We start from the raw sequence: 21,267 nt of genomic DNA, 5'->3' as shown, positions 1-21,267 counted from the left end.
GCATATTTTATTTTATATACATCATCGTCTACCATGTTTAAACCAAAGTGATATGGCGAAGAGAGTAGTCAGGAGATTAATGATGTTAACAGCATGTAGGATGTCTGTGCTACGAATAGTGTACTAGGCTCCTTTAAGAACCAGGATAAAAAAGTTATGTGCACTCCTGATAATACCGCCCCTTAATCTGCACTATTTAACCACGACACTGCCATTTAGTGCAGATATCAGCTGATTTGCATTTAAAAGGACGCACCCAAAAACGGCACATTTTTCCTCACACCTACAAAGTGGCAATTTTAAATTACCTGTGGGGTATTTTGAGCTAAAACTTCACATACATACTCTGGGACACCAAAGATTTATTTTACATCTTAAAAAAGTCTTGTGAAATGTCCCCTTTTACAGCTTTTGTACCTTTTTTTACGAGACTGTATGTGTGTGTGATGTTTTGATATTTATGTGTCTGCTGCAGTTCGGTCTAACTAGAAATGCTGCATTTGTTAAGCCTCAAATTGATTTAAACATATTTGATTAGTTTTCTTGTCATTTGTTATGCCGATCCGTCCATCAGAGAGACAGAGGAGAGAGTCGATGCTTTCGGAAACTGCCATGAAACAGCCATGTCAATCAATTGGACAAGGACCAGTTAGTTGAATAATAATGTTAATAATTACACAAGTCTAGGGAATCCCTGATTCGCCATGGCTCGCTCATCGAGCTATCTTCCACAGAGACTCTTCACGTCCGATAATTAAAAGGACCATTATACTTTATATTCTTGTTTTCTGCAATTCCCACTGGGTCAGGTACGAGTAAAATAGAAGAAAGTAGAAAGTCTCCACACCTCACTCATAGATCTATTTAGCAGTCTGAATTCGCCCCCTCCCCATCCGACAGTAAAATCTTAGGCCGTCACTCGAGGCCCGGTGGGGGATTTTGTGGGAAAGAATAGCCGTGTTGATCTTGAAGTCTTAAGTCTCAGCGTACCTGTCAACACTCAGGCTCAATGGTAAAGACTGTGGCTTTAAGTCACTTGAAGTTGCCTTTTAATGAGTGGGGAGGTTTGCACACCCTGTCAGACTGAGCCGAAATAATTCCATACCTTCTGAATAACCCAAGCGTGTCTTTTAATCCTGGTGCTGTTTATGTAATGGAAATAAGCAGGAACAGGTTAATGAGAGGTTGAGTTCTGGCCTGCACACACACACACACACACACACACACACACACACACACACAGGATCAGGGCTGCTAATACTGTGAATTAAGTGTGAGGTGTGTTTAAATAGACATGATGCTTGCCGCCTCCCCTAAACAAAAACTTGTAATAGCAATTTTGGCATTTTTAGTCAAACAGATGATGTCATTTCCTTCTCCCCAACTCACATAGAGAGACTTATAAGCTATTTTTAATTTACTAAAAGAAACATTTGAAGCTAAACCAACATAATCATATGGCAGTTCGCAACTATTTTACGAGGTGGTTAATTCGTACAATCCTATTTGTACAATTTTGTACAGTCTGCTCCCACCCCAGTTATTGCTTTTTTCAATAATCATGCATTTTTGCACGATTCACATTGTACAAACTTGTTACCTCATAAATAGTTGCGAATTCCTGTGAGATCAGGCTGATTAAAGAGTTTATTACAGTTTTTTTTTAGTTTTATTTTGTTTTTGTAATTTATTATTCATATTGGGTCTCATTCACTAATAATTGTGTACGATTTTCTTATTTATACGCACACTTAAACTTCTCACGGAAACTTTCCGCCTCAATCACAGCACGTGCGTACGGACACGAGTTTGTTCTTATAGTTGTTCTTACGTTAGTTAATTTGGAGTGTTTTACATGAGCGGCCGCGTGCACGGGGTTGGTAATTTGCATAAAACACGCCCAAACCAGCTCCATATAAGGGCTTTTTCCTAAGTGCAGGTCCACAGAAAACTTTAGAGCAGTTTGTCATAGAAGCAAAAGAGCTCGAAAAGAAATCTATAATCATATTTATTATTGGTTCCGTTTTGCTTTGCATTTTTTATTTGAGAGGTTTTGCTGTCGCTGGAGGAAGCCAGTGCTGTCCACCGACCGGAGAAGTATTGGATGCTTTAACAAATATGACATTTAATTAATATCACAGAGACGCACATCTGTATCTAAAATAAAACAGAAAGGAGATCAAGTGATTAACGTTTGAACTTCTCATTACATTTAAATGACGTTTACATTGGGCATTAAGCAAACAATTTCATATAGAGATTTAGAAAGTGAGGAAGGAAAGTGTGAAGATTTGTCATTACGTGTATCTTCTTTATATGTTTAGAAAAAATAAGTAGGTTATATAATAATATGTTATATAATGTATATAATAATAATAATAATAATAATAATTTAGATCATGTATAATAATAAAATATAATACAGAAATATTATAATATAAAATATAATCATGGAAATTTTATATATTAACATTATAATAAACATTATAATTATAGCCTTGTATTTGATTATAGTGTACGTGATTATTGCGTACGAGTGGTTTTAGGTTTTCTTGAATTTTTCTGTACATTTATAAGACATTTTGATACAAAAGTTTTTGTTGAATCACGATTTGTTCGTGAAAACATCCGTGCGCACATCTCACGCACAAATTTGTGCTTGCACATGTTAAGTGAATGAGACCCATTGTCTTCTTTATATGTTTAGAAAAAATAAGTAGGCTATAATAATATATAATATAATGTATATAATAATAATAGATCATGTATTATAATATATAATACAGAAAATATTATAATATAAAATATAATCATGTAAATTTTATATATCAACATTATTATAAATATTATAATTATAGCCTTGTATTTGATTATAGTGTACGTGATTATTGCGTACGAGTGGTTTTAGGTTTTCTTTAATTTTTGCGTAAATTCAGAAGACATTTTGATATATACGTTTTTGTTGAATCACGATTTGTTCGTGAAAACATCCATATGCACATCTCACGAACAAATTTGTGCATATGCATGCTTAGTGAATGAGACCCAGTGTCTTCTTTATATGTTTAGAAAAATAAGTAGGCTATAATAATATATAATATAATGTATAAAATAATAATAGATCATGTATAATAATATATATACAGAAAATATTATAATATAAAATATAATCATGTAAATTTATATATCAACATTATTATAAACATTATAATTATAGCCTTGTATTTGTTTATAGTGTACGTGATTATTGCGTACGGGTAGTTTTTAGGTTCTTGAATTTTTGCGTACATTTAGAAGACATTTTGATACAAAAGTTTTGTTGAATCACGATTTGTCATGAAAACATCCGTACGCATATCTCACGCACAAATTTGTGCGTACGCATGCTTAGTGAATGAGACCCATTGTCTTCTTTATATGTTTAGAAAAAATAAGTAGGCTATAATAATATATAATATAATGTATATAACAATAATAATAGATTGTGTATAATAATATATAATACAGAAATATTATTTAAAATATAATTATGTACATTTTATATATCAACATTATTATAAACATTATTATAGCCTAGTGTTTGATTATAGTGTATGTGATTATTGCGTACGAGTAGTTTTTAGGTACATTTAGGAGACATTTTGATGCAAAAGTTTTTGTTGAATTACGATTTGTCGTGAAAACATCCGTGCGCACATCTCACGCACAAATTTGTGCTTGCACATGTTAAGTGAATGAGACCCATTGTCTTCTTTATATGTTTAGAAAAATAAGTAGGCTATAATAATATATAATATAATGTATAAAATAATAATAGATCATGTATAATAATATATATACAGAAAATATTATAATATAAAATATAATCATGTAAATTTATATATCAACATTATTATAAACATTATAATTATAGCCTTGTATTTGTTTATAGTGTACGTGATTATTGCGTACGGGTAGTTTTTAGGTTCTTGAATTTTTGCGTACATTTAGAAGACATTTTGATACAAAAGTTTTGTTGAATCACGATTTGTCATGAAAACATCCGTACGCATATCTCACGCACAAATTTGTGCGTACGCATGCTTAGTGAATGAGACCCATTGTCTTCTTTATATGTTTAGAAAAAATAAGTAGGCTATAATAATATATAATATAATGTATATAACAATAATAATAGATTGTGTATAATAATATATAATACAGAAATATTATTTAAAATATAATTATGTACATTTTATATATCAACATTATTATAAACATTATTATAGCCTAGTGTTTGATTATAGTGTATGTGATTATTGCGTACGAGTAGTTTTTAGGTACATTTAGGAGACATTTTGATGCAAAAGTTTTTGTTGAATTACGATTTGTCGTGAAAACATCCGTACGCACATCTCACGCACAAATTTGTGCGTACGCATGCTTAGTGAATGAGACCCATTGTTTTTAATGATTAATTTATTATCTATTAAGAATCTTATTAAGTCGTGAATGATAGGATATTATGGAGGATGAGAGAGGGAATGTGTTCAGGACACGAGCTACACTGTAAAAAAATGACTGTAGTAAAACTAAAATAACAGCCTCATGCAAAGCATTCTGGGAACCAAAATCTCAAAAGAAAATAAAGAAAAAGTTGATGAGGATTTTTGCTTCCCAGAATGCTTTGCATGAGGCTGTTATTTTATAGTGTTATTCTGTAAAGATAAAGACTTGTTTATGTTTAATGTTAATTTAGCTTTGAACAAACTGTTGCCAATAAATAACAAAAATGTAAATCTAAAGTAAATAATCTACAGAAATATTTTAAAGTGTAGAATCAAACCTCAAACTGCTGCATCACAGCTCTTACATTGAACTATTTTATCATGCAGGTCTATTGATGCATTTTGTAGTAAAATCCGTGTTCCCAAAACATAGTGGTTGTTTTGTTGTTTAGTTTATTAGACGGTGCATTTGTGACATTAAACAAATTGGTCCACATAACACCTTAGTTGCTGTTCCAAAGCTTCTTGTCTGTTTCCTACAACCGTGGAATTTTATAGAAACGAATCCTGTCTTGCATTCTTTCATCCCCTTTCCTTCATCCCTCTTTTTCTTGCCTGCTTTTCTTTCTGTACTCCATCTTCTCTCTTTTCCTTCACTGGGAATAATCCCCCCTACAGGAGACTTCAAAGAGCAGGGACAGGCTTAATTACCTCCCTGCCTTTAAAATGATGCCAAATCAAAACTTGTTCTGGTCCATCTCTGTCCCTGCCCTGGCAGTGCTAATTGTGGCCTTGGATTCTATTTTGGATGGTTTTGAAAAATTTCGAATTAAATCAAAACAAGAAGCGCATTGGAGGCCAATCGCATCAATTTCACATCACATGGCATTTTCTTCAGCTCTGTCTGATTGATGAGTGTTTTTGGAGGTATTTCAGAGTCGGATATAATATCATCTAACATCATCATACTGTATAGAGCAGTACTTGTGGTGCAATAAATAGCACATCATTCAAAAGTCGAAAGGGCTGCGCATGTTAAGAGTGTTTTGTTTGGCCACTGCTGCTATTTTGTGGGGAAAGTACTTCCATACGCCCTTCGTGTTTTTATCTTAGAGGGGGTATGAGGATGGGGTAATTCGATCCCATTTTTTCAAGCTTGTGAAGTTTTTAAACCCCTCCAGGATGTGCCGGGAGGTTTTGATGGCTGGCCGAGGGAGAGCATTACGTCGGGGTATTTAACACTGTGGAGAGTTGAGAACGAGGGGGTTTAATGACGACGTCGCAGACGGGATGAGCGCTAATTCACCTCCCAGGGCCCGCGATAGATGTGGCACCTGCGGAGTCAGCCATCAGTCAGCTTAGCCACCCTCGACAGGTCCCGGGAGGAGCTCTGTATCCCTCCAACTCACATTCACCAAACTCGCGAGCTGTCGCGCTCCACAAAATGGCCTCATAATGATAAATACACAAGCACGTGTATGTGGTAGATTGCATCTAAGTGAGGATTTTAAAGTAGAAGACTAGGAAATTAATTTTTCTTTTCAGTCTGTGACTAAATGATGACTTTTTCAGCAATCTGTTCAGAATAAACATGCATGATCCTGAAAAGCACATCATGTGCTTTAAATTCAAATTAATAGGTTTTTATGCTCTAAACTATTCCCTTAAGATTTTAAATCATGAAATATTTAAAATAATGTGTTTTGAATACTTATCAAATGAAGCAATTTCTAAATAAAAAATTTAAATGACAGCCAACTAAACTTTGTAATGTAATAACACCAAACACTATTCGTTTATATCAGATTTATATCAAGTTTATAATATAGAAAATGTAAATATTGTCTGGACCCTCCCAGTGTTTTCACTTTAGTTACTTTCAAAAGTTTTATTACAACTCTTTTGTTATTTTCAAATAGAAACAATTTGACCAAGTATTAGGAATTGTGTAGTGAGAAATAAAGAGTAAACGGCAGTAAAAATTATTTTTCTTTTTATTCAAGACCTGCATACCAAAGTTGCTTCAGTCCAAACAAGGGGCATCAGCTTCTAATGCTCAGAAGAAATATGGGAGGGAAAAAAGACTAAAATATACACAGAAGGGCGGTTTTCAAAAACAACAAGTGAACATAATCTGCAGTTTGAGATGAATGTACTGTATAAATGAGTGGACAAACAGTGTCACATCTTTTCTTAGATGCCACGTTAATCCAAGATTAATGCATTCTGGGAAAAGTTTGAAAATATACATGGTGGGGTCAGCTTGATTGATTCACGTCTGTATGAGTGTGGTCAATTTTAGTAACTCTTTAATTGTAGCCTTTGGTCAGAGGCAAAAAGCTTTGATGTGAATTGCACACAATTAGCAAACCGTCTATGTAGAATGAGGTTTGGCTTGGCTATCCTGTTACCTACACACTTTAAAGTCCCCTTAGAGTTGACTATGTTGATTATTTTAGTAATGTTATGAATATGTGTGTTTCCTGTGTGTATGTGCTTGAGAAGAAAATTTGAAAGAGAGAGAGAGAGAGACCTTATAAACGTTCCAGACCTTTTCTTTACTTCCTGATTAGAAAATGACAAAATGACCAATAATAACTTGGACAACATGTTGTATTTGTGCTCTATTCTTCTCATGCTAGAAGACCTGCACTTCACAGGCCCCATAAATCATGTATGAAGCCCCGAATCAGAGAAATGAGGCTTTGTTTAAAAAATAAAAATAGTCAAAGGATCCATCAGAGAAAAACAAAACAAAGACTGGGCAAGCATATAAAATTATTTACAACCAAGATAAGAGTGAACAAAACATTTACTGTTGTATATGTAGCTACAGTAAAAGGTCAGACAATCTCTTAAACTCATCTGTACATTTTAATTTCAATTTTCACAATTGTATCCTGCCAAATGTGTGTACATATACAGTCTATATATACACACGCACGCACACACACACTCACGCACACACACACATCATAGTGCCTACACATGTATTTCATTCCAGCCATTAAGAAAATCCATTAATGAAGAAGAAACCAGAAAGATATACATAACAGGAACCTCTGTATTTCTCCTGTAAACATCTTTCTGTATAATATCGCTGGCCCTTTCGCCTACAGATTCTGTTAGCAATTCTCTTTTATTCAATTTAATCTTTATTTTTTTACACCCAAGGCAGATAAAAATTACTAAAACTCAAGACTTTTACAGTTACAGTGACAAAACATTTTAGAGACCCACAATTTAAATTGGACTGCAAAATGAAAATTAAAAAAAGACAGAAATTATAGTTGGGAAAAATATATTTTTTCTTTTCAGTTTTTTTGTAAAATGCCCAGGCATTCTCCAATATTACAAATACTGGTATACTTTTACAGTAAACAAGAGAAATGTCATTATATATATATATATATATATATATATATATATATAAAATCCCGTCACCAAAATAAAAAAACAATATACACACGCCACTATGGCATTCAGAGAAATTTTATAAGCAAACTTTGAATAAAGAAAAGAAAAATTCTTGTTGTTTAAAACACACATACACAGACATATCATTTTACCCTTGTACTTGTTTCAATACTGTAAACGTATTTTAAGACAGAGTGCACTAAACGTTTTACTTTTTCTTTTTTCCTTTTTTTTGTCTTTTTTAAAGATTCTGTAGTTCCTGATTTTTGTCCAGTCTCTTTAGTAACTATTTGTAGCAAAAAAGTCATCCATTATTTTCAAGGGACGCAGTCTAGTCCTGAAGTGAAAAAATTGTACATATATTTATATATATATATACTATATATATTTGTCTATTGTGTGTGTTTTTGTGCAGTTATATGTACATATGCATACATATATACACACATAGACACACATTAGTATTGTGCTGGCTACTTTCAATTTAACTTTAAATGATGTGAAATCTGTTTTATCATTATTGTTTTAGAAGCAAATTAAAACCACATGGACTCAAATTTTTTTTTAAATCCTTTGCTTCACAAAAGCGTTGCATTTGTCTTATAAGACAATAAATAGGAAGATCAGTATTCAAGGCACACTCATGTCAAATTGAATGGCAGTACAAAAACTGTCCAAATAAATTAATTTCATTTTTATAGTGCCAGCATTGTGAAAGCCAAGCCTATCAACGCTGGCACTTCAATCTCAAATGCTCCCACTAGCAAGGCCCAATAAATCCATTTTTGAACATAATTTCTTGTTCAGAAGCCGTTTCTCTGTTGTTTTCAAATATGGAAATCAAAATAATAAAGTGCGGGTCAACTGCAAAGAGCTGTGTATGTTGTGTACTTTTCTTTCTTTCGCTCTCTCGCTTTCTGTTTCATGATTATTATTTTCTTTTTGAAACCACAATATTCCCTCAGTTCAATCATTTGTGGTGTTAGGGCATCTTGTCGAAAAAGGGTGTTTAACTGGCAACAAAACAGGTGTGTGACAGAGACAGCCCTTTTTAATAAAAAAAAAGAATAGAAGAGGAAAGAAAAGAGAAAAATCAGCTGTGCATTCTGTAAGCGTGTTGCTACTTCTGAGAATGCTCTCAACTACACATCACAGGAAGTCCTAAATGAGAGGAAAGAAAGAAAAAAAATGTCTTACTGTTTTAGCACACGCTCAACAGGTCATGACAAACACTCTTACTGTGCAATTGACTAAGCTGCTGATGGTTCTAACACACGGGACATGACCAGATTAACCAGATAAGTCAATAGCATACACGTTTTAAGTCTATAATCAGATTTGCTATGCAGTATAAATTTGTTTCTCAAAATGACTGATAAATATATATATATATAGATAGATAGATATATGTACAAAAATGCATAGGGCTGTTTCAAGTGATTTAAGAAACATTGTAATAGAATGACAGTATTACTCAAAGTATACTTGAATTAACTACCATCTAATCTGGTTAAAGTGGTAACTCCCTAACTGCAGACCCTAATGAAACCCCATAAATGAAACAACAGAACCAAATGCAAAAGAAAAGTGTTCAAATTTAAATGTCAATGAAAAACACAATGGTGGCTTTTGACTAATGTGCTCTAAGCTTTATAAACCCGAATTGGACTGTACAGACCCCTCTCTCTCTCTGTGTGTGTTTTACGCTCTCTGATTTTAACTTTTATTTGTGTGGTGTGTGTGTAATTCGCTCTCCTAGTGTGTAACATTTGTTTTTCCTCTGTACGTTTTAACTTTAAAGGGATAGTTCACCCGAAATTTGAAATGTTGACACAAGTCACCGTTTGACTTTTTTCCTGCATGGAACAAAACTATGCTGTTTAGCAGTTTATTCATCTTGTGCTTTTCCAAATGGCTGTGGTCACCATTCACTTTCACTGTATGGAAAAAGGTAGCTTGGAAATTTTGAATTTCATGCAAGAAAGTCGAACAGATTTTTTATTTTTAGATGAACTACCTCTTTAACTTACACAAGCCAATTTTATGTGAACGATTGAGTTCATTCATGACATTTAGGGGAGGCTGGCAGTGTACTATGAAGTGTGCGGATGAGGGCTGTGAATGAGCTGAAACAAAAGACTGGACTATTTTATCAGAGAAGACGGCTGAGATCAGATAGCGGACTTGGCAGAAGTAGCTATGCAGCTCACCCTGAGTTGTTTTAAAGCTCACAAAAAGAGCCATGAAGCCATCTTTCTTCTACCCACTATTGTGCTGTTCAGCAAAATCAAACTGCTTTGATTAAGTGCAATGTCTATGGAAAGGGTGCTGGGGATTAAAATTCTCTATGAACGATTGGAGTGAGACCGATTAGAGAAAGTTCTATTACTAGCGTTGTCTGTGTCGGTACTAGGTACCAAGAAGCAGCTGCCTTGGCTATTGTCTGTTTTATAGTCTCCTCTCCCTGATTTCGGACCTGAAGAGTTGACAAAGGTTTTCAGCCCCACAGTCCTCTTTAGATTAACTGTTAGAACTGACATTCAGTGCTACATACCCAATTAGGTTGACATGTTTAAAAATCAGTTCGTACTACACGGCCTAAGGATTGTTGTCCGCTCATTTAATAAGTATGAATAATAAACAAAAAAATGTAAATGAAAAGAAGAAATAGCTTTCTCAGTTTGAAATTTGAAGATCAGATGCGGCTTCTCTTCAAGAAATTACATGTGTAGCTTAAATAACCTACATCGTAAGCAGCGGCCTATGGATTTCTCAAACGATACTCTAAGTAAAAAAAAAAAAATCTCAGGATGTCTCTTGGGTTTAAAGCAAAATCTCAGTATTTAAAACAAAATGTAAGACAATGGAATAAAAAATGATGAAATAAAAATGAACCTGCACATGCCAAAACACTTAAAAAATCCAATAAATACAGAAATTATTGCACAGTTAAAGGCTCCATTTAAAATATTGACTAATGTATCCACTCATAGATTGCTAGAAATAAAAGCCGAAATAGGCGATTTAAACCAGCTCCGAATTAAATTTCCCTTTTCTTTTTGCATTTTTCCTCTTCTTTAATGTCTTTATCATTCTCAGATGGCAGTTTTTTTTTAGGACAAATCTAACTCAAACCATTAACTTGAAAACAAACAAACAAGCAACCAAACAAAACAACCAAACTAAAAAAACAGAGTATCCAGCTACCCCTTTTAGAATCAAGGAATTGTGAGGCAAAATAGGAAATCTGGCTTAGCTTCTCTCTGCTTGTTCAATTTTGACCTCATTCGTCATCAAATGTTCCCCATGCCACTTTTTCATGTGTTTCTCGAGCGTGCTGTAGACGCTGAAGGGCATTTGGCAAATGTCACAGCGGTACACTTCCTTACCGAGCTGGCCGTGCGTCTTCATGTGGCGGGTGAGCTTGCTGCTCTGGGCACAGGCGTAGTTGCAAAGCTCACACTTGTAGGGCCTCTCGCCTGTGTGACTGCGTCTGTGCACTGTCAGATTGCTACAGTTCTTGAACACCTTCCCGCAGTACTCGCAGGTGTCACTCCTTCGGCTCTCTTTGGAGCTGGGTCGGCCGGGTCCTGGTCCCCCACCCAAGTGCGGAGTGCTGCCTCCACTAGCGGTACCGCTGCGGCCGGAGAGGCCCCCGTCCAGCAGGTCCCCTGGCGGCGTGGAGAATCGCAGGCTGCCGTTTTCGGACGAGTGCTCCGAGGAGGTGGCGAATGGAGATTGTCTGGAATCAGTGAAGCCAAGAAAGGGATCTTTGATGAAGTGACGAGATGCGGCGTAGCCCACCAGCCACTGGGAGTAGACATTTTCGGACGGGATTAGGGGAGCTGGGGGCATGTCCAAATCCTTCTCTATTTTGATCCTCTTGTTAGAAGAGTTAGAGAGGCTAGGGCTGGTGATAGGAGTGGGCTTGCGGGGAAACAGGCCTGAGAAAGAGTCGCCAGATCCACAGTTCCTTCCATTTACAGTTGCCCGCTCCACTTGCTCCATTTCCCTAACTACCGAATCGTCATCGCCCCTCTGCACATCTGAGCCCCTTTTGGAGAACGGAAGCCTTTTCCGATTGTCAACTATTAAGTTACTGTACTGCTGGATGGAGCTGAGTCCCGCATTTTCTACCATTTTACCCAAGGAAAGATTTTTATCATCTGAAGGTGGCTTTGAGCCATTTTCCCTATTTCGACAGAACTCAGAGTCCATGCTAAAATTTGACTCGGGCCTGCTCTCATTTTCCAGCTCTTCCTCTTCTTCCTCTTCCTCCTCCTCTTCGTTGTCAGGCCCCATGCCCTCACCTCTGAAGTCTCCATCTCTGTTCTTCATTCCCTCGCCAGTGACATCACTGGTGCCCGGCTCGGGTGAGCTAGTAGTGGAAAGACCATCATCGGAGCGGCCCGTCATGGAGCCAGACTTGTGCATGTGGGTCTTCATGTGCCGTTTCAGTTTGCTAGCTTGAGAACAGGCGTGGTCACACAATTGGCACTTGTAGGGTTTTTCGCCCGTGTGGCTTCGCCGATGTACAACCAGATTACTCTGAAACTTGAACGTTTTCCCACAGAACTCGCAGGACTTTGACTTGCCCTGTATCTGTGGAGGAGTGGTGCTATTAGGGGGCATGGGGGGCAATGGAGGGGTGTTCAGAAAGGGCGATTTCGGGCTGGGCTGAAAAGGGTTGGGATTGAGAAGGCGATGCATAGGGTTGGCACGACTCGGTGACAGCGGTGGAGTGGAGTTGTTGTTTCCAGCAAGCTCCCTTAGCCGACGGGAGAAATCCATAGACTGAGACTCCATGGCCATGGGTGTCATGCGCATCACTCTCTCAAAGGCACTGGGATGTTGGGAGATTATACCCATTTCCTCTGCGCTAAGGCGTTCTAGGCGATGCGGATCTAAGTGATGGCGGGGAGGGGGGCTGACGAAGGGAGGCGTATTAGGGAGGCGGCTTTCCACGAAACCCGGTGGGGGCTCCCGGAGTAGGGGTCCAGACATCCTTAGGAGGTGGAAGGGGTTATTGTCCCCCAAAAAGCTGGTTAGTGGAGACTGTGGTATAGACTCAGCACCAATAGGAGGAGGAATGGTGATCCGAGGGGTTAGGGAGGTATTGGATGGGTTGCTCTCCAAATAAATGCGGATCCCGTGCGTGTTCTGAACGTGCTGCAGGAGAAACCAGGCGCTGGTAAAGGGCTGTTTGCACGTCGTGCATATGTAACTTGAAGGTTCATCTCTACCTGCAATCAAGCAGAAAACAACAAAAATCTTTATTGGAAAAAGTCAGGTGACTTCCACAACACAACAAATTCAATTTAAAGACATAACCCACATGGTGGAGCTGTGCTAAAAGCAGAGCTCATGTGAAATGTGGCATGGGATCAAGGAATGATTACGTGTTTTAAAGAACAAACTTTGAGCCATCTGACATATCTGTAAAATGTGACTCGCACTTTGGGCAATGGGCAGAGTCTCACCCATCATTGCTGCCATTTGAACAGGACAGCTCATACTTAGCAGGCTTGTGACAAGTGCATTTACATACTACACTGTGAAGGCCTGCTGCTGTGGGAACACTGCATTCCCTATTTTAGCTTGTCTTTAATCTTCGCTTTTACAAACGGCTGACTCATTTTCGAAGCGTAATGCCAAGCAAGAGCACTCTAAACTGGGAAACCCTCCAAGCGCTGAGACTGTCCTAGGATGCCAGAGTAATATGCCACCAAATTGGAAAAGTACAACTTAAACTGTGATTTAGGAGACTCTCATCACTATCAAACAAATAAAGTTGTCCCCTCAAAGAAACAAATAAAAAATGAGAGAGGGGGCTGGGGGGAGGAGAGCACATCAAGATAAATGGTTTCAAATAAAGAGTGAAAACACTGCCTGTGATTTAAGAGACTGTGGGGAAAAAGGGGAAAAACGGCTCAACTGTCTTAGTGTTAAAGTCTGTGGCATTTAAAACAGCTCAAGGGTATTATTTACTGTTCCATTAAGAATTTCTCAAGATTGTTTTTCTTACTTCCTGTCACGGTTTTTTTTTTCTTATTGTTATACTTCCTGGACTCCACCCCTTCATGACATCACAATGAGTCATTGCAACAGATCATAAAAAGATGGCTTGAAGTTGATTATGGAAATAAAAATAAATAAATAAATAGCATTCCCCGCAAATTAATTGCAAAAAAAGGCTATGGCTGAATGTGTTTTGAAGTCGCTACGCTACCGCATTAAAACTGGGTAAAGGTAAAGTGTGAAGTGTATCGGTTCTCGAATCCGACAATGCGTTATAAAGCAAAGCGGCTCCTGTGCTCGGTGTGGCTCTGGAGTTTTAGCTTAACATGACTAATTGATGCTACAACTTCACAGAAACACAGCTTTCGCCGTGCAAAGGGGACTCATTACCGTAGCAGCACAAACAAGGCGGGTGTACTGAGTATACAATGAAAAAGGATGCTAAACCGTCTCTGCTTCACTCCTGGGGCACAAGTGTAGAAAAAAGATCAACACAGTCCAAATGGTAATTGTGAACTAGGAAATGAGTTTCATTTATTTATTAAATGAAAGCTTGCTGTTCTGACCTAATGCAGCAATTTAGGATACGCAGGAAAACATATGCCGCGGTAATTGTTTGGGTGTTTGATTTCTGGCTGTGCTTTGTGTACCTTTATGAGCGTTTTCATGTGCATGTATTTGTACGAGAGAGAGAGAGAGAGAGAAAGAGAAAACAACGGGTGTCAGTCACACAGAGGAGCCAAGACCGGGAAGCCCTCATGGGTGTCTATTCCAATCATGGCCATTGTAAAGGATCAAAAAGAGCCGAAAGAATGGTTGGTATCTGTTCTAGCGTTCCTTTACATGCAGTTGAAGAGCAATGCTAAACAGAGAAGTGTGTTTTCATAAGAAATAAACAGAAACGTGGGATTATATACAGCTGTAGCCCGAAGCTGCATTTTGTTTGTACCCTTGATTTCATCAAGGAATTTGAATAGCAAGCAGACTTAAATGTAAATTAGTAAAATCAAGTACTGCTACCAGGACATGCATGTATGATTTTTTTAATTGCTGTATTAAATACATAAAAATGCCATTTCCATAGCAAAAATATGTGCTTTTATTAAGTTCACCCCACATTAAAAATTCCTAGGATAATATATTTTTTAAAATAATGCTCTTTTCTATAGGCCTATATACTGAAAGTGAATGTTGATCACTGACTGCAGTCAATTTGTATTAAAACATATTTTAGTATGTTCATCACTCAACGCTGTAGTGTGACTTTTTAAATAATCTTAAAATAAAGTATATTCATACTGTCATGACGCTTCTGTGGCCTGTGTAAGTCCTTTTGAGTTTCTCTATCCATTTAAGTGCATGGACGATAGCAGATTAATATTAATTGAAATGTTGCATTTTATATGGAGGAAAGTCATGCAGCTATACAGTAAATGATGACAGATTTTTTTGCATGAACTAACAAAGAATCTGAATATTATCTGAAAAACAAATGCCCAGTCAACGCCTTTTCATTTATAAAGATGTGTAAAAGATTAAGTATTAAGGATTGCTAAAAATACATTCCCTCCGGACGTTATTATGTAGCTCATGTATGAATTCTGAAAAACATCTGTTTACCTCTGCAGTCTACTCCTGTCCTGTAAAACCTTTGACTTAATTACAGTGGACAGACCATAAGCTCTTGCACAATGGCCATTATTTTCCCTTCAGCCTCTTCGGGCCTACAAATATGCGCACACACACACAGACACACACAAACAATCGTCCACCCTCCTCTTGTTTTATGGCAGATGCTTTCAAAGACTAATGCTCCATGTAAAGGAGACCTAGAAAACAAGCAGCGTCTGTGTTTACTAGTCAACGTTTTCCTCGTCTGTGTGTGCGTGCGTGTGAGAACCCTTCACTAACTACCAGGGCGTAAAACACAGGCTACTGTACTATCTACTATCTAGCGTACAAACAGAAGTCATCAGGGGGCCGAATGTTCATTTCTGCCCCACAATTAAGACGAATCAATGGCCGCTGCCTGAAATGGTATTTGTGGCCGCGCTGAAGGGACTCGGGCACGAGTTATTGAGAAGTGTTCAGCGCCCGCTCTCCCGGGGGGATTGGAGTCCGACGCAGATGGCAAATAAAGTATGCAGCCCGAGGCGAGAGCACATTATGCTAATTCTAATGTCAGCTGTACTTTAATATACAGCTCTATTTAATCACCCTATTATTTCACATTTCCATATGAAAAAAGGAAGAGAGAGAGAGAAATAGAGAAAAACCTTCCCTTGCTACTAACACGATGAGTTTGCTTAGGTTTAGGTGAATATATCCTAGTATTTGTGTCGGCACGGGGCGCTGTAGCTACTGTATTCGCTAGTGAAGACAACACTCATTTATACCTAAATAAACCGCTTTGAATCATACACATTGAAACATCAAGACACACACATTTGTACAGATAACACTACAATAAAGATAAAAATATGTGCCAATACCTAAACTAATACTTACTGATACATTAACCCCAGTAATGAAGGAATACCTTTACTGTAAATTTTTACCTTATACAGGTTAAAAAATTACACAATAACACCCATACACATATAAACAGTAATGCATAATAATGCACTGGAGTATATAAGCACATGCATTTGCATGACGTATGTATGCGAATACATAAAATAAAATGCAGCTATTTAACATAAAACAGAAGTAATGTGCAATGCTTAACAGCACTTCCATAATATGAAATATTCAGGAATGTAGGTTGGATTGTAAATCAGGTTATTATATAATTAGTCAGTCATTGCAAACACCCTTGTTTACTTCAGCAGTAAATATCTTTCAGAGATGTAAAGATAAAAAATTACAGGATGCAGCTACAATAATGTTTAATGTCATCTGAAATCATATAATAATATAAATAATAATAACTTTGCACTGATGAATCATGTAGGACCATAAACATTATATATAAATGTTTTTCTTTAAATAAAGTTCAAATAGTGGATTTTGATCCACTTTACTATTTGGTACAAACACACACTATATATATATATATATGAAGAGTTTGGTTCCAAAACGCAATAAATCCATTTTGACAAATTCCTGTAAAAACGTGTTTTCTATACCAAGAAAGTGACAAGATGAAAACCACTATTTTCTGTTACAAACTTTCACATAGCATCTTTAGGTTATAAAAACATAAAATATTCAAATCCATAACTTGATTTTCAAAGATTTATTATATAATATATAATATTTTTTCCACAAAATGCAATAAATCCATGACAACTTTTTTTCACAATGCTATTAATCTATTCAATCAATGTATAAATGTGCATTCATCTTTGCCATGATATATTCATTTAGTTGACTAGTGGTATACACTGATTAAAAAAAATAAACATTAATGGCATTAATCAAAACACTTACTTTGTTATATTAATGACACTGTCACTGCTGCGGTTATACTTGACGCCGTCGCTTAACATTTTTCAAAGCGATCAGCTGTAAAATGTTTTGGTCCTGCTCGATTTTCGTTGACTTTGAGTAAAATAATGGAAAGTTTTTCATAAGATCCCCTGGGGTCAATGTGTTAGAATCACATAAACTTCACAGATGCTGTCGGGAGAACAAGCACCCGTCTCCCGAGTGCCTCTCGCGTAAATTATTGGATGTTGATGACTTACAATCTGTCCCGTCACAGAAAACAATCACAGGTTTACTAATGCCATTAAAGTATTCTTTCGCTTTTGTTTGTTTGTTGATCTCGAAGTACAAAGTAGATGAGGAAGACTAGGATTCTGTGCACTCAACGCTTACAGTGAGTGGAATGGTGCGCTGTAATATCTGGAGCGGATTTATTGCGTTCTGTAGAAAAGGAGGAGTGGCATATATCGCGTTTTGGGAAAAAAGGGAGAAAAGATGACAGAATAACACTGGGGATATTGGATTTTGCATAAAATTAAGAATTTACTTTTAAAGACTGACCTGATATAATACTGATTTTGGAGTTTATCGCATTTTGGAACCAAACTCTTCATATATATATATATATATATATATATATATATATATATATATATATATATTTATTTATTTATTATTATTTTTTTATTTATTTATTTATATTATAATCCACAATCCAGATTTCCACACACTAAAGACATTTACTTCATTGATGCTTCAATGCAGAAATTCTCTCAGATTTCCCAATTTTTTAAAAGAAAGGGCCAAAAAGCAGCATGCATGTAAGTTTGGAGTGATTAGTTTCTCAAGCTGAGCACTGACTGATTGTATTTTCAATTAGATATTCCCATCGAGGCCCAGCTGCCGGGCGGGAGATGGGTATGAGGACGAGGTATTGTGCGAAAGAGTGTGTCATCACTGGCATCAGTCGTTCATGCAGACCCCAATTCAATTAAAGCGAAATTATCACTAATAACAATCGTAGCTCTCCGCACACACGGACTTAAACGGCATGCAAATGTCTGGCTTTAAGACACACTGAGCGAAAATAGAAAGATGGCTAATAGGTTTCAGCATCTCACTGAGAGGTACAATGAACCACTTTAGCTTTCAACCTCAGAGACATGCATTTCTTGGATATTTGGCGTTTAGAAATTGAGTTATTTTGTGCTATAGCTATTGTTGGATGGTAAAAGAGATGCTTTGCGTACAGATTGACTTGTTGTTAGCACTGTTGACAAGATTAAAAATAAACCCTGAATCGTTTCAAATGAAGCATTGTTTTGTTTTGCAGAGGTTGAGGACAAAGCATCAGAAATGTCATTCCATTTTTGATTTTTGACACAATAAAGGCGGTTATAAATTGAAGGGATGAGGGATGCTGTGGGGGGGGGGTGTTGGGGAAAAAGGAATATAGCATCTTTTAATGAGGTGCTCATTTGCTGACAATGGTTTTCACTATAGGGACTTCATTTAGGCTGTCATTAAGTTATTATCTAGCGTAAAGAATTTTGCCGTCCTGTAAGTAGCGTGTTGGGTCTGGAAGCTTTTCTCTGTCTATTAGTGGAAGCGTGCCGCGCTGGCCTGGACGACTGCCTGTGTTTTGTTTGGCTGTGGTTCACACACAGCTTTGGCAGGGGGCTTCTTGGATGGTTTACAGAGGAAAGAAGGAAAAGCGCGCGCAGGAAAGAAAGGGTGAGCGAGAAACAGAGAAAGCAGAAACTAGCTCGTGCACGGTAGCTTTTCTGAGCCCACGAGGGGTTCCAGTGTCCCATTTTCGGCATTTACAGTTACGGCATCCAAATTTCCAACTGCAACTACTGTCATAGTACAGTAAAGAGACCGATCCAGAGAGAGTCACGCTGCTGACCGAGACGCCTTTAAGTGCTTCATCGTGGCGGTCTGGAAACATTTTTCAGTTACGCAAAGCAAAAATAATGGCCGAGATAAAGCTGTTGAAAAGTGAAAAATTACTATAATTGTTAATACGAACAGGTTAAGGGTACATGTGTAGAAAATGCATTCAAGAGCAGCATGATGTGCTAAGACTGTGAAGTTTAAATGAAACCAGCGAACTTAAGTCGCATGAGCTTTAAAAAGCAATCTCAGATGTTTCATTGAAAATTCCTTTGAAAAAATCAAAAGAGTTGCATATTTATCAATACAGTAATACTAAAGTTCTACAAGATTATATAGCATGGCTCTGATATTCTTGTCTTTGATTTGAGTTCATATTATGGATGAGATCTCTGCTAAAACTCTACAGGAGAAATCTGAGATACAGGAGACATTGCTATTGAAAAAAAAAAACTTTTGAGATTTTAAAGAAATCTAATTTAGATGATGACTTTGAATGTGATATTAAAACAAATTTCAAAAAATAAATGTTTTCTAATCGACTGTTTACATTAGATTTATTGCTCTGAATTCGGTGACCGTTCCAACTACAATTACACTTGCTTAGAGTAAAACGCCAGGCTTGTGTACGAATGTCTTCTGGGACATCTCTAATAAGCCCCACCTTCTCTTGGCCTGATCTCCCAAGCTTTTTTCCTATTGATTAAGTGTAGTCTGGTCCTTAATGATAATTTAGAGGGACTAAACTCCACAGGCCTCTGGATGACTATTCCGTTGAATGATTATCAGTGTGGACACCCTGCTCGAAAATTAAGTTAGATTCTCCTCGGATAGATATGCAGAGCGACGCATGTCCCATTAATTAGGACTCAAGCTGCTGTTTGCGGAGCGGAGACGAGTCTCGTGAAACATGGCGGCAGCCTCATTCAGGCGCGCCGTCTGGCTGCAAAGGGCCGGGCAGCTGAGTGTAAAGAATCGCCACACGTCTCTATTCAACCAGATGAGCGCATCAAACAGAGACGCAATTGTGGGGCAAAATACTTGTCTGTGCGCATCTTCAGACGGAGAGAAAGCCGAACGAACTTGCGTCCCTTACGGTTCGATGATTTAAAATGTTTGTAACAACTGGACAGGCAGGAACGGGAAAATTATCAAATGGTATACCCAGAGAAAAATGTGAAACAAATGGGAACACTAAGTTGACATACAGTACAGTACAGCAAAATTGCAGTAAATTACAAATATTCAGATCATTTGATCATTCTTACAGAAACATTCATAGCAGATTTTGGTATCTTGGCCAATCTAAACACAGTTTAAACCATTGCTAAGACGGACACGATTACTGGGAACTTTTTTGGAAAAACATCTGAGAAGCAGAAGATTTGCTCCGTATTAACAAATGAAATATTAAAGAGATCTAATTTACTAATATTGTTTCATATTGGCATGAACAATACAGGGCTATTTTACAATCACCAACATAACGCAGAGATTTGTGTTTTTCTCTGTTATGTGCTCACCGAGCATGCGCCACCAAGACGTGTAAGATTAAACAAACGCAACTGTAAACATGGGCAGAACTGAGATGATGTTACGGCTCCACGATTTCGACACACGGCCGGCCACCCTTTGAGGAAGGCAGGGTGTAGGATAAGCCTGTAAATGAGGGCCGCGTGCATACAGTAATGCCGATCTCTGGAATGATGAATGCTATTGTACTGTAAGAAAGAGGTGGGTGGTGCAGACAGAGAGGGAGAGAGAGTGAACGAGAGAGGCGCACGGCATTGTGGGTCTCCCCTGCTGTTCGTCCCTGGAGTACTGTGATGTGTGCTCTTCAAAAGAGCTCCTGTCACTGTCACCGCTTCATTTAAAGTCAGACTCCCCTGAATTTGCATCTTGCAACGTCTTACAGGACGTGCCATATGCCGTCCGAAAAAGACAATGCTCACAAATAAATTGGCATCCCCCACCTACCCCCCCTCCTCGCGCTCAGAAAAACAACATCTGAGGCGAGAGG

The 21,267-nt window shown here is 37.4% G+C and overlaps 1 protein-coding gene across 4 annotated transcripts in view; it reads right to left on the bottom strand.

Annotated features, from left to right (window-relative positions):
* Nucleotides 1-6,463: 6,463 nt before the first annotated feature.
* Nucleotides 6,464-21,267, bottom strand: part of bcl11ba (BCL11 transcription factor B a) — a 49,012-nt gene continuing 34,208 nt past the window's right edge. For 3 of the 4 annotated variants that reach the window (XM_055172557.2, XM_055172556.2, XM_055172559.2), the window contains exon 3: nucleotides 6,464-13,147. In XM_055172557.2, coding sequence (XP_055028532.2) covers nucleotides 11,157-13,147 — 1,991 coding nt within the window. In that variant the 3' untranslated portion in view covers nucleotides 6,464-11,156. The remainder of the gene's footprint in view (nucleotides 13,148-21,267) is intronic. The other variant, XM_055172558.2, reaches the window with a different exon arrangement.

The sequence above is a fragment of the Misgurnus anguillicaudatus genome, chromosome 7 (assembly GCF_027580225.2).
Source record: "Misgurnus anguillicaudatus chromosome 7, ASM2758022v2, whole genome shotgun sequence".
Lineage (NCBI taxonomy): Eukaryota > Metazoa > Chordata > Actinopteri > Cypriniformes > Cobitidae > Misgurnus > Misgurnus anguillicaudatus.
This window is presented reverse-complemented; position numbering and strand designations above follow the sequence as displayed.